General features: G+C 34.6%; 1 protein-coding gene across 4 annotated transcripts in view; it reads left to right on the forward strand.

The window, feature by feature from the left end:
* The window catches only part of l(2)gl (LLGL domain-containing protein l(2)gl), a 437,582-nt gene that overhangs the window by 385,540 nt on the left and 37,809 nt on the right, over positions 1-14,233 (forward strand). For all 4 annotated transcript variants that reach the window (XM_090407678.1, XM_090407677.1, XM_090407680.1 and 1 more), the window contains exon 23: positions 10,184-10,300. In XM_090407678.1, coding sequence (XP_090263804.1) covers positions 10,184-10,300 — 117 coding nt within the window. The remainder of the gene's footprint in view (positions 1-10,183; positions 10,301-14,233) is intronic.

Genomic DNA, 14,233 nt, shown 5'->3' on the forward strand with positions numbered 1-14,233 from the left:
TAGGTATCATTATCCAGTTCCTCATCCTGATGTTTGCCCACATCACTCTACTTGATATTGCTTGCCATTCAAGATTATTTTCCTTATATTTAGTGCTGAATAGTAAATCTATGCCTTCTTTTCCTTGATAATTTTGTTGTTTAGAAAGATATCACCTGCTGTTTTTGTCTACTTTGTTTTGGTAACACCTATTACGTTGATTTGGTACTTATCCAATTCTTCTGCTAGTTCATTAATACGGGGGGGGGGTATCTAATTTGGATAGGATTTTTCTGATTGCTTCCTGATGAAAGGTCAGGAGAGCATTGAGTGTTGGATGTTAGAATGGTTGGGAGACATTTACCAAAATCATCTATACAGATATTTGAGGAAGAGTATGATGTTAGGACATTGGCTGTCTCTGTTGGTAATGATGCATTAGATCCATCTGGGTTGGTGGTGGCAGCAGTGGTATGTAGGTGGAATCTATGCATACTTCTGAAATTGACTTTATTGACTCTCAATTTAGCAGCCAAAATGAGTTTAAAAAATTCTCCTCCAGTTTGTTAAATAATCCCAGCTTAAGTCATTTATTAATCCCAGCATTCCTTTCATTATTAACATTGGAATTCTTTTCATTTTACATATTAATAGCATGCTTAATTTGTTCCAGGCAAACATAAGCAACTCATATGGTTCATTCTGTTTTATTTCTGATGCCTTCTACTGTGGAATTGACATGAACTGTAATGATGCTTACTTCAGTGTCATTATTGGCATCGTTGTTAAAATCTACATCATTAGAAAAAGATTTCACTACTCTACTTTTAAAAGCAGAATTAGCCTCCTCAAACTCTGGATTTTACTGTTCCAAATTGCCACCTTCTTTTCTTTCATAAATGTCTCTACGTTATCTAGTTAATCCCTTCCTTCTTTTAATGATTTTCCTTCTGCACAAGAGCACTTACATTTTGTTAACTTGGTGATTTGCTGTTCACTAATCCTACACTTAGCTTACCTTCTGAAGCTTACAGCTACTGCACTGCACAGCATCAGACCTTTACCTGAAGATCTGTTAATATCTGCTTTAGTTCTTCATTACTCTGTAATGCTTACAAATGCATAACATGCGTTCATTCTTACTACTTTCTTTATGCTTCACATATTCAATAAGATCCTCTCATGTGATAGTTATTGGATATTACTGTCCACTCTCACCTTTAGAACAAATCCTGTTGCATATTTATTTTTCCACTTATTTTTAATAACAGCTCAGATCAAATTTCCATTCTAAGCAATTTCACTTACTAGCCAAAGTTCTGTATTACCTTAAAAGCAGTTTCAAACAGTTCCATAATAATTAACACATTAAGAATAATTAAAAAAACAGTGATCATAATTCTACTCTGCCACCTCTTGCATGCTTACACTCGCATCACCTTATACACAATGAAAATTTCAAGGTTATAACTTTAAATTATATATCAAATGCCATTACACAACTGTATTTCAGTAAACTCTCAATTTAATGGACATAATTTGACAAATAAATACAAGTAACCCTTGTATAACACGGATGTTAGGTTCTGCAGAAATGCCGTGTTATATGAATCGCGTTATGTGAGTCTCAGATCACATAGAAGTAGGGTTAGGTTCCAAAATTGTTTTTTTTTTTTTTTTTTAATTATATAAACAATGACATATCCAACAAAAAATATATTTTTATTTAATTCAGGTAATTCATGCAAGTTAAGGAAACATTGACACAAATACATAGTATAAAAATTACACATTGTACTTAAACTTCATTGCACATAATGCATAAATATTTTAGGCAAAATAAAATAGTGCATATTTTAATCTTTCATAGCACCAGGATTTGAGGATTGGTTAATAAACACTGGTTTTGTCATGTAATCACCTGATGTGTTACTACAAAACAGTAGAGTAATTCTATCTGGAAACTTTGAATCCAGGAGCTGATCTTTCATTTTTCAAAATATAGGTGCGTTTTTGCACTTTTTCTTTTGCACAATATAACCCGGATTCATCCACGTTGAACACCTGGTCTGCACTATAAATGTTAATAAACTTTGAGAATTTTTTGTTTAATAAGATTTCCATCATTAAGGAATTTTCTTTTGAGGTGCAATCTTCTATCGAAATCATTAGAGATTTTTCCATTAGAATATCGTATATACGAGCAACGCGCTTTACACTTATCGTTGACCCAGCAATAAACACTTTCTCGGATTTTATGTTCATTTTGTTTGATTGTTCGAATTGTTGATTGATTTAAATTCAAAGTCCCTGCAAAAACTCCTGGTTTTTCTCCATTTTTCAACTGATCCAAGATTTTGAATTTTTTTCTTCGAGAGAAATTCATTTTGTTTTCAATGTTGGTTTTTTTCCTTTTGTTGCAGTTTGTGGCCATTACTATAAAAATAATTTTTTACACAAAAAAGCAAGCATTACATATTGTATGTAACTCACCAGAAAATAAAGTGCTCAGCTTGAGATGAACACGCTTATGATTTTTAATGCACTTTCTTGGCAGAAACGGGGACAATTTTCAACATAAACGTTTTATGCGGTAAACAATTGAGGTGTGTGTTATGATCCGTCGAGTCGTTTCCAACTCCTGGCGACTTCACGAACATACACTCTCCATTCCGATCTGTCCCTGACCATGTCTTTCAGAACCTCCAAGTGCACTCCAGTTGCTTCTTTAACTCCATCCACCCATCTAATTCTTGGTCTTCCTCTTCTCCTGCTTCAATCAACTTTAGCAAGCATCATCATCTTCTCCAGACTGTCATTTGCTCGCATAATATGTCCAAAGTATGACAATTTTTGCTTGATGATCATAGCTTCAAGGGAGCAATCTGGCTTTATTCTGTCTATCACTGATTTATTGGTTTGCTTTGCAGTCCATGGTATTCTTAGTAAGTGTTTCCAAACCCATAATTTAAATGCATCTATCTTCCTTCTTTCACTCTTTCTCAGGGTCCAACTTTCACATCCATACAGCACCACAGGGAATACCATTGCTTTCACGATTCTGATTTTTGTTGTGAGGCTAATATCTTTCTCTTTAAAGATCTTACTTAAATTTGTCATTGCTTTTTTTCCGAGTAATAATCTTCTAACTTCTTCGGTACAATAACCATCTTTATCAATTCTGGATCCTAGGAACACAAAATTGTTAACTGCTTCCATTATTTTCACCGCATCTACTTCAAAACAATTGAGGTACATGCATGCTAAAGGGTATTTCTCCTAATATAAATTCACTACTTATAATTACATGCAGGATATGGACAGACACAAATTTAACGAAGATAAAATTTGATTTTTAAGTCGCGTGGTGAAAAACATGTGAAAAGATAAAGGGTTACTACAATTTATAGACCGTGTTTTTATCGGAACTAAGTATAAATACCGCATTCAACAAGGGTTACTACAATTATCGAAACCGTGTTGTATAAGTACCGCGTTATATGAGGGTTACCTGTACAGATAATGAAATAATTAATAAAATAAATAATACGATGGTTAATTGGAAGTGATCGGCAGTGTTTATAAATTACGTCTTCGGATACATTTGCGTATATTCGTGATATTTCTTGCATACTCGTAATAGTCGCATGTATGCATGTGCTTTTGGTTCAGTAGCGTTGCTAGTGCAAAACATGTGGTATTTAGGCTATTGCTAGAGTCATTTTTAGTTAAACTGTTATTAATCATTAACAATGTCAATTAATGTCTGGGGTTAAAAGAAAATGAGTAAACTTGATGATAGCACAGAAACTTCAGTTAATAAGTAAGTTGGAAAGTGGTGCATCTGTTGCTCATGTTTGTGAACTTTATGCGGTGAAAAAGCACAGTTTCGGACATACGCAAAAATAAAGACAAACTTACTCAGTTTTCACTAAAATATAGAGTTGAGAGCTCCAAAAGCAGTTTTGCTGTGGTGGATAAGAAACGTGAAGTGGCCAAGCATAAGAATTTAGGAGTTTACAAGTGGTTCGTTGAACAGCGGTCTAGTGACGTTGTTGTTCGTAGTGTTGAACTAAGGTCGGTTGCTGAAAAACTGCCACAACACGTGGGCATACAGTCCCAGGCTAGTGATGGGTGGCTTTGACATTTTCGTAAATACCATGGCATTGCGAACAGGCAAATGTGTGGTGAAGCACTGAGTGCTGATTTTGAACACGTAGAGCTCTTCAGAAAATACATCAATGAAGTCATTGAATCTGAGGATCTTATTTTGTCTCAAGTTTACAATGCAGATGAGACCGGCCTGCTCTATTGCGCTGTTCCCAAAAATACCCCCGTGAACAAACGCGACTAGCACACCTGGCCATAAATTAAACAAGGAGCTCATTTCAGCCCTACTTTGTGCTAATGCCAATGGCATGCATTGCCTCAAGCCTATGGTGGTTGGAAGAGCACGAAAGCCTCGCGCTTTGAAGAATGTTATGATCTAGTTGCCTGTCATCTATTCCAGCTCAAGGAATGCCTGGTTTACAGGTGATATTTTTTCCTGACTGGTGTTTCAATCACTTCATACCGGAAGTGCAAAACTACCAAGAAGTAGTCCTGAAGATGTACAAGCTGTTTTACTTCTTGATAATGCATCGGCCCATCCTAATGCTGAGAAGTTGGTTAGTAGGAATGGAAGAATAAAATGTATCTTCCTTCCTCCAAACACCACTTCTATAATACAGCCTATAGAGCAGGGAGTCATTGTTGCCTTCAAGAGGTTGTATAAGAAGTTTCTTGAAGAGGTTATGGTTGTCTTGGAAAAAGAAAATGATCCAAAAGAAGATACAAGAGGAGCCAGGACACTTCAAAATTTGTGCGCATACAACATTAAGTACGGCATCTTTAATTTTGCTGCCACTTGGAAGGAGATAGACTGCAACATTGGCTAATGGCTGGACCAAGTTACTGAATGAGAGTGGATCAGAACATGATTTCAGAGGTTTTGAAACCTCTGATTTCCATGAAACTTTGATGCGAGCTGGTGATAATGCAGTGAGAATGACGTTGAACAGTGGCTAGACATTGATGAGGGTGACCCAGGCTACCAAATTCTCAGCCAGGAAGAGATTGCTGAAGATGTTCTACGGGGTGATCAGGAGGTCGACAGTGAGGAAGAAGAAGTGGTTCCAGCTGGTCCGAAACTATCGGTGGCTAGAGAACACATGGACGGCATTATCTCGTTCATAGGCACATCTTCAGCTCCAGAGGTGATTGCTTATTACGAACATTTTCGGCATTTTCGATCCTTAATTATTAAGAAACAGTATAAAAGAGGAAATCAACTGAAACCTGATGCATTTTTCAACCCCAATCCTCAGTAAAATGGTATTTACATAAAAATGCTCTCATTAGAATGTATTAATACTGGACTACTGAAAGTGTTTTATTTTCAATGCTATTCATCTATGTAATAAAGATGTTTTCCTTCACACATGAACGGCCACCTGACCTATAGCATATTAGTGCCATGTCTGGGCAAGAGGAATAGAAGAAAGGAGGAATCTCGTCACATTTTACTCTAACAGCTGAAAGGTTGTAATCTTTGGGGAAGGCAGAGTGGGGAAAATTGTTCCAAAGGACAGAAATAGATGGGATGAAGGACTCACTGAAAGAAAGTTAGTTCAGTGAGTTTAAAGGTGGACTGTAAAAGAGTGCTGGTTAGCAGTGACTCTTGTTTTAATGATTTTGGAGGAGAGTGGAGGAATAATAGTGGCCAACTCATAGAGCACTTAGTTTTTAAATTTTTCGGGAAATAACACCATACTAGGATATTAATTATAAAACACTTTAATACCTTCCTATATTTCAGCAGTGTTACATTGCCATCATCAAAAGACAATGATATGTGCACTAACACTGGACAAATGAGGCTGGAGAAAGGCAAGAGAAGTCTAGTCTAGAATCCTAAACAGTGCCACCTAGTAGGCTAAATTAGGTTGTTTCGGTCATTGGACTGATGATCTTAAAATGTATACTTCCCCAAATTTTGGGGCGGTCTCATGCACCCAAATTTGCTGTATTTGGGGACAGTCTCATTTGCTGCAGTGTAATAGTGGCCTTCTTCAAGCTTATCCTGTGGTGGATGTCCAAAACATGGTCAGCAAGTCCTGAGTGGCTGTATTTGTGGAACTAGATGTAGTTCTTGTGTTTGGACATATTGATATGGGCTGTCCTGACTGTTTGGCCATAGTAGGACAGTTTACAACTGCAAGGGACCTAGTATACTTCTGGCAGGTTTAGGGGATGTTGCTGGTCTTTGGTGGAGCAGATAAGAGATGCCAATTTCTCATGTGGTCTAACTGGTTGTAAGGTCATATTTCCTTATTTTTGTTAATTTTTGATGTGCCCTGGATATATGGAATGGTGATTAGATTTTGAGTAATCTCTGCTTTGAACGGGGAGGGGTTGCAGTCGCAGGGTTTTAATATTTTTTGAATTTTGTGAGGGATGGTTATAGCCATTGGCTAAGAAAGTGTTAGAGATATGGTCAAGTTCAGTAGTTAGGGCACTGTTATCAGAACCGATTAATTTGTCCTGTTATAAAGGGTTTTTACAATCCCAATTGTTGGGAGTGGGTATAACTGCTGGTGAATATATTTATCTGTATGTGTAGGTTTTCTGTAAATGGAGAATGCTAGAATTCCATCATGCTAGAATGGAAGACTTTCTTGTTTTCCTTTTCTAAGGTAAACTGGATCCTGGGGGTTTGATTGTTTAGGTGTGTTAAAAAATTGTGGTGTGTATTCAAGCCATGCAGCCAAATGGAGAACACATAATCCACCTAGCATATCATTGCCAGACAGTGGGTTTATGTGGGGGCAGAGTTTAAGGCTTTTTCTTCAAAGGTCTCCATAAAGAAATTGGCCAGGGGTGGAGAGAGTGGAGAACCCATGGCTGTCCCCCTCTATCTGTTTGTAGAATTTTCCTTGACAAATGAAATAGCCCGAGTTCATGGTGAACTGAAATAGGGCTGAGGTTGGGAGGAAATATAAATTTAGATAAGGTCTAAGCTATCTTTGTGTGGAACATCGGCAAATAAGGAGGAGACATCAAAATTGACCATTATGTCAGCGTGTTGGAGTGTGAGGTTTTCTATACTGGCAGGAATTTTCTATGATGCAGGAATTAGAAGAGAAGAGTGATGACAGTAAGTTTGCCTTGTCTTTAGGCCAAGTTTAACTACAGTACCATCTGGTTGAGAGAGTGGTGGAAACCTGGGTGGGCAGAAGTTGTAGCCAGTATCCTTTCCAAAGGACCAGAAGGAGCGACTGCCATTTGGGCATCTGATCCTGTGTAAAGGAGCATCCAGAGCATTTTAAGACCTGATGCCCAACTTCTCTAAATTAACTTTATGGTTATCTGACCTATAGAGGATATCATGCAAGGACATCAGTGCCTGTTGTCAGTTACAATTTAAATTGTTTTCTCAATTATGTGATTTAGTGCCATGTACCTATAACAGTTATAATTGTGCTCTGATGATGTTAGTTAGAAAACTAGTGAAATATTAGTGAGTTTAACAAATATACCACCCCCCTCTCGTTTATACCATAAAACATTATGAATCATTGATGACACTTAACTCTTTTTGTATGCATTTCTTGCATAATGAAAGCACCATGAATATATTTAAGAAATAAATCACACCCATAAGATTAATAAATGTGATAGTCTTCTTAATTAACATAACACAAATTATCATTAAACTTCATGAGCGATATTTTATTTTGTTCCTGGGTACAGATGACATTGAAAAGTTACCTGTGATATATGCTGCACGAGTTTGATACAGATAGCTGTAGCAACTTTATCAGTGCTCTAGAATCTTCATTAATTATATGAAGGTATGACATTGGAAAAAAAAAAAAATCCATATAGTTCTTTCTCCCTATAGCAAAATTATAGGACAGGAATAGTTTATTATAGCGGATTGTAAATTTCTTTTAGCATAACATTGTATACCTATTAGACTTTGGATGGAATTTTTCATTTGTTTCTTATAGCAAGTTTGCCATAGTGAGAGTGAACTGTATCTGAAATTGCAGTACTCTACCCTGTTGTTTTGAAAAAATCATTCAGAAGTTTGTGCCAGATATGAAAACACATGAGAGACATTATAATAATATAGAATAATTCATATTAAGGTAGATGTCCTAACACAAATAAATATAATACCAGGGTGAGAGATGCTAAAAATTGGTTGATCCTTATAATTATTATACACACACATTCACCAAAATAAAGAATAATTTTATTATTGAAAATATTTCGGCCTGAAATTAATATTTCGGCTATTATCAATGCATCAGCATAATCACAAGATGAAGCTAGAACAAGGAAACATTAATCCTCTTTACAGAGCTCAGCCACATGCTAGAATGATACCATAGGTGGGTAGTACAAAATAAAACAAGATTGCTGTTAAAATTAAAATAATTAACTTTGAAATACAATCAAATAGCAAGAATTAGATACATAAAATGATTTGAATTGACATTCTTTGTGTGTGGTGTTAAAAAGGGGAAGAGGAAGGAAAGCATGTTATTGCTTGCCATTTTGCTTCAGTGCTCTCTTTAAATAACCACTCACATGTACACCAGCATTGATATAAATTGATTTTTCAGATTGATCAGATTTTTTCAGGTTTATTGTTGTTGACATAAGCCTAGTAGATAAGCTGTTAATAAAGACAAGAACACCAGTCTTATATCAACAACAATAAACTTGAAATATCTGTGCCTTATACAGCACAGAGTGGACCCTTAACAACATCCTCTGGACCAATACTTGTCTTTATGTCAGCATCAGTTTAAGTTTGAGCAGTTATTTAAAGAGGATGCTGAAGCACTTTGCCCAAACTTAAATCAGGACGACTGTCTAATTCCATTGCAAGATTTGGGAAACTCGCTATGGCACTCAATACCGTGCTTCCTCCCCTTTTTTTATTTTTATTTTTATTTTTTTAATGTCATTGTCATTTTATACATCTAATTTTTGTTATTTTATTGTATTTGAAAGTTCATTATTTTTAGTTTTAGCTTTGATTGCAATCTCATTTATTTGTAACTACGTATATGTTGGCATTCCAGCTCGTGGCTCAATTTTGTAAAGAGGTTTAACATTCTTTGTTCTAGCTTCATGTTGTGATTATGCTGATGCAATGATGATAGACTGTTAATTTCACACTAATATTTGCAATAAAATATTTGCAATAATAAAATCATTATTCTTGTGAATACGTGTAATAATTGTTACTATGTACAATTGCCATCAAAAAACAGTTCATCCTTTAAAAATTCTATAAGCTGATTATCATAATTATTCAGTTTAGGGAACTAACTTTAGTGAAGATGATGCATGTTTAATCGAGTTTGAAACAATATATGGAAAAGCTAGAGCTATCCAACACATACAAATTTTTGCTGCTTATTCTAATAATACTGATGGTTCAGTCTTGGGAGAATACAAGTTATATTATTGAAAAATAATATAACTTGTATTCGAAAATTTTCCTCCAATATTAAACTTTGTGGCTAAGTTATATATTAATCTCACAGTTCTGTAGAACTTTGAAAGCATGTATGTTTGTCCAAAGATGGATGTTGCTTAGGTGATCTGTTGTGGATCTAGAGTGGCAGAATCTGTTCTTGTGGTCATTGGTTAAGTAGGGAATCTAGATGATAAAATTGTTTGGAAATAATGAAGAACTTCCTTAACTGAGTATTGCATTTTCACAAATCCTTATTTATAGATGGCTTTTAGTACTTTGAGTGTTTTATTTTATAAGAACAAATTAATATAATTAATTTGTTATTTTTTTGGATTTTTTTCAATATCTAAATATAAAACCAATTTGAACTGGCACATCCCAGATTTTTCTAAATGACAGTGAGCATTTTATTATTTAGTTCTAAATTTTGAATTTCACAGTTGTATATTCCATATTCTTTGTGATTCAAAGTTTTTTTTTTCCCATTAGGATTTGTATACTTATAGTTAGGCATTATTAATTCTTTTTTGTATTAATTATCGGTTTATTTTTTTAACCGAGATCTGTCAAGTTGGTATACCTCAACAAGGAGTTATTGTTAGCCTTTCTGTTTAAACTGTCATAACATGAACATATTTAGTAAGTATTGTAAAATTTTTTTAATAGCGATAATGAAGAAAACACGCTCGTACTTGAAATCTCTCAAGTAGGAAGCAACACCTCACAAGAAATGGATAAGAAGGATCTTGATACTACAGTTGACAGTGTCAGGGATCATCTGGCGTATGTATTTAAAATAAGCCTGCAATATTAACTGATGTCTTTAACTTGGTAGTTTTTTTTAGTGTGTGTGTGCAGTAATAAGTTTATTTTTAACTAAGAAGTGTGTTCTTTTTATACTATGTATTACAGTGCTTTTGAAGTAGCTATATTACAGTAGACCTGCACTACAGTTAACACACTGTTATAATGAAATGATGTGCTATACAGAAAAGACAGCCTTAGTTTCATAAGACCAGTGCTATTTTAAGCTTACTGTTGCAAATAGTAAAAGTCCCAAACCTTCACATTAATGGACTGACTTTCCTAGTAAATGATGTCACAATCCACATAAAATATTGCTGTTGAGAGTAATCCTGTGGAAAGTGCTGCATTTTTTTTTTTTTTATATTATAAGTAAGAAAAAAAGGAGAAAACTGTAGCTGAGGAAACATTGATGACAGAAAACAAAGGATTGGCAGAAACTGTACTGACAACATGAAAAAAGCACAAATGCAAACAGTAATGGAAGACATAAGCAAAAATAAAAAAGAATAATATAAAAATGAAAATTAAATATTATAAAAATGAAAATCTGGAATGCACATTTAAATTTTGATATATGAAGTTAGCTTAAATTTGCCACTTGCCTGAAATCTTCATAATGAACTAAATGTTGTCAGTATCATTAAATCAGTAATAACCTGAAAACTTAGGCAGTTAACTTATAATTGGTCATGTTCAATTACAAAGAGGAAAGGGACACATAATTAGTGAACAGTTAGTCTGCACTAGCCAACTTAAGGGGGAAGGGAAAACTGATTGGCACAGCTGTGTGAACAAGTCTGCTTCCTAATTGGACATGTAATGTCCTAAAGTCTGTCCAAATTGAAAGTTGATTTGTTCACATTGGCTATGCCAGTCCCTGCCTTTAACTGACTAATTCATGCTAGCTGTTCTTATTGCAAGTAATTTTAAAGTTGACTGACTTCTGAAGTTCTCAGATTATTTTTATTATGTGCAAGTACAGGTTGCACATATTTAGTTCACTGTGAAACTAAATATATGCATATTAAGTGGCATTAATTTAGGCAAGTGATGTTAATTAAGATGATCTAACATTTCAAAATTTAAATCTTAATCCTGGATTTGAGTTCTCAACACTACAGGACATAGAATAAACCGGGGTGTAGGGCTTGACCACCTTATCCTGTGAACGGTTTGAGGTCCGATGATTAATAAACCCTCACCGCAAGGTAAAAGGAAGATGAGATGAGAATTCTTATAATTTCCTTTGTGTTCTGTTCCTGCTATTTCCTTTCTTTTCCCCCCCTTGGAAGTAGAGTAGATGGAAAGTCAGTCTCCCCCCCCCCCCCCAAAACTTCACTAAAGCAAACTATGTTCTGGACAGTACTGTTATTATTCACAAGAGTAAGTGTCTACTGTATTATTGCTAGCCATCCATCCATCCAACAGAAAAGTTAAGTCAGTCTAGGGTGACAGTCATGAATTCCTCAAATTGTTTCATTCTTACTGTCTTCATAAACTGCATGTAAATACTTACCACAGAGTGTGTTTGAAGTGAGTTATGTTTGAGAGATGAAAATTTGAGGGGGGGGGGGGGGGAGCAGGAGAAACCTTAACACAACCTAATGTGACTACTTTGGCATGAAAAAAAATATATCAACAAGCCATGTAGTGAGTAATCTATATGGTCAACAATTTAGCTAGCTGATGCATATGCATTTGAAGAAGAATAATAGTAGGAACAAGTAACTGTGTAGTCCATACATGAAATGTAATTACAGGAAGTTAGTTTAAATTTTACTTAATAACTGAGTTATGTTACAAGTATAGATCACTACATCACATAGTATCCTAAGCATGGGGGAACAAGAAAATAAATATTTAGAAGTAGATACAATCTATATGCAAACAATAGATTGCATTCAGATGCCAGTGTATATATACCAATACTCAATACATTATTAGGAAATATGATTGGACAGATGTTATTTATTAATAATTGGTATAAATCTTGTTAAAAACAAATCAGAAAAGAACATGACATTGTTAATATCAAGAATGTGTAACTAGGGCTAAACTAAGATAGTACTGTCGGTTAAATAGAATGGGAGTTGAAACAATAAAAAAACTACTGGAACAGAAATGGCAGGGCAAAAGACCAAGATAAAAGTGAGTTGATGTAATTGATAGTGCATTAGAGGACTGAGATGTAGTTGATTAAACCAGACATCTGATGAATACAAGACCACTTGAAAAGAAAATTAATTGAAAATTAGTTATGAAATTTTTAATTATGTTAAAATGTCACAATGACATTTCCTTGATGTACTATATCCAAAGAATGATAGTGATAAATACTATGTAGAAATATTCATTCATTTTTAATGATTTTAAAAAAAATGAGAATAATTAACCATATTGATGGTGCATTTTGTAATCATATTTTGTTGTGACATTATTTTAGATATCATGATGTTATTTTGAATCATGTAACAGTAGATATTCACTAGTGAAGCCATAGGGACTATAGTTTGCTTTTATGATTTTTTTATTTATTTTTATTATTATTTTTTTAAATCTAAAACTATCCTTCCCCAATACTCATTTCCAGGAAATCATACAATGATAATGGAAATGAGGGATTAACAGGAACAGGGATTAAGCAAGCAATTGACAGGAACAATAGGTAAAGTGCACAAAATGACATCAAAAAGTAAAAATGCAAATAAGAATGGGAGATATATTAGAAATAAGGGAACTAGTGGAGTATGAAATTGTAAATATGAAAATATAGAAGTAGCATATAAATTTCAAACATTCACTCATTTTCCCTTGCATGTTAAGCTCAGTGGTTTGTTCTAGCCAAGTAACTTGGTTTCTTTGAAACCCATCTAATGTTCTGATAGTGGAGTTAATCCCTATGGGCATAGTGTATTATGGCTGTCATTTGCATGTGTTCTTGGCTGGTTTGCTTGTTTTTGCAGGATGAAAAATTCAAGTTTTTAGGAGGAAAACTTTGTCACCTCCATATCAGACTGGTCTCACATTCATTTGAAAAGCCTTGATTCCATCTAGGATACAAAGACTCTTTCCATCCTAGATGGAATTTGAACCTAGGTCTTTCTCTTTATAGCCAGAGGGCAATGTTGAAACCAACTGAGCTATGGAGGCTCCCTTAATATTACTCTAGTATAAATTAATGTCCCTTAGCTTATTATTGTTATTCACCTAAATTAATCTGACATAATTTGCACTTATTTTATAGTGAACTAAATATGTGCAGTTTAAAATCAAAAATAACCTATAAATTTCAGCATTATCAACTTTATAATTAATCACATCTAATTTAAAAAGGGAAGAGAGGTGATGAACAGTTGGTCAGCTTAAGGGCAGGGATTCACACAGCTGGTGTGAAGTCAGCTTCCTTGGACAGCTGTGCCAATCCCTGTCCCTAGGCTGACTAATGCAGGACAGCTGTTCATCACCTGTGTTTCTTTCCTCTTTGTAATTGGATATAATTATAAAGTTGGATGACTGTTTTAAGTGTTTAGGTTATTTTTGATTTTAATGCAACAGGCAACACATATTTAGTTCATTATGAAGAATTCAGATAATTTACAAATTTCAAAATGTAAAGTTAGCTTAAATGTTGATTCTTAACTGGTAATTAGTTTACGGAATTAACAACGCATATAAAGTATATTAATTAAAGGTAACTTTAATGAATAACTTCTATATTTCGGCAACGTCACATTACCATCTTCAGGAACATAAAGATATGGTATGTGCACTCAGGAACTAACACAAAGCAAATGAGGACGAAAGCAAGAGACTAATACTGTTCCTAAGGTCCTAATGGTGCCCTCTTGCAGGCTAATTTGGTACTCTTGGCTGTTGGGCTGAAGTTCTCATAATGAAAGTCTCCCAAAT

This window comes from Typopeltis vanoorti, chromosome 17 (genome assembly GCF_054136105.1).
Source record: "Typopeltis vanoorti isolate ZY-2024b chromosome 17, IOZ_Tvanoo_1.0, whole genome shotgun sequence".
NCBI lineage: Eukaryota > Metazoa > Arthropoda > Arachnida > Uropygi > Thelyphonidae > Typopeltis > Typopeltis vanoorti.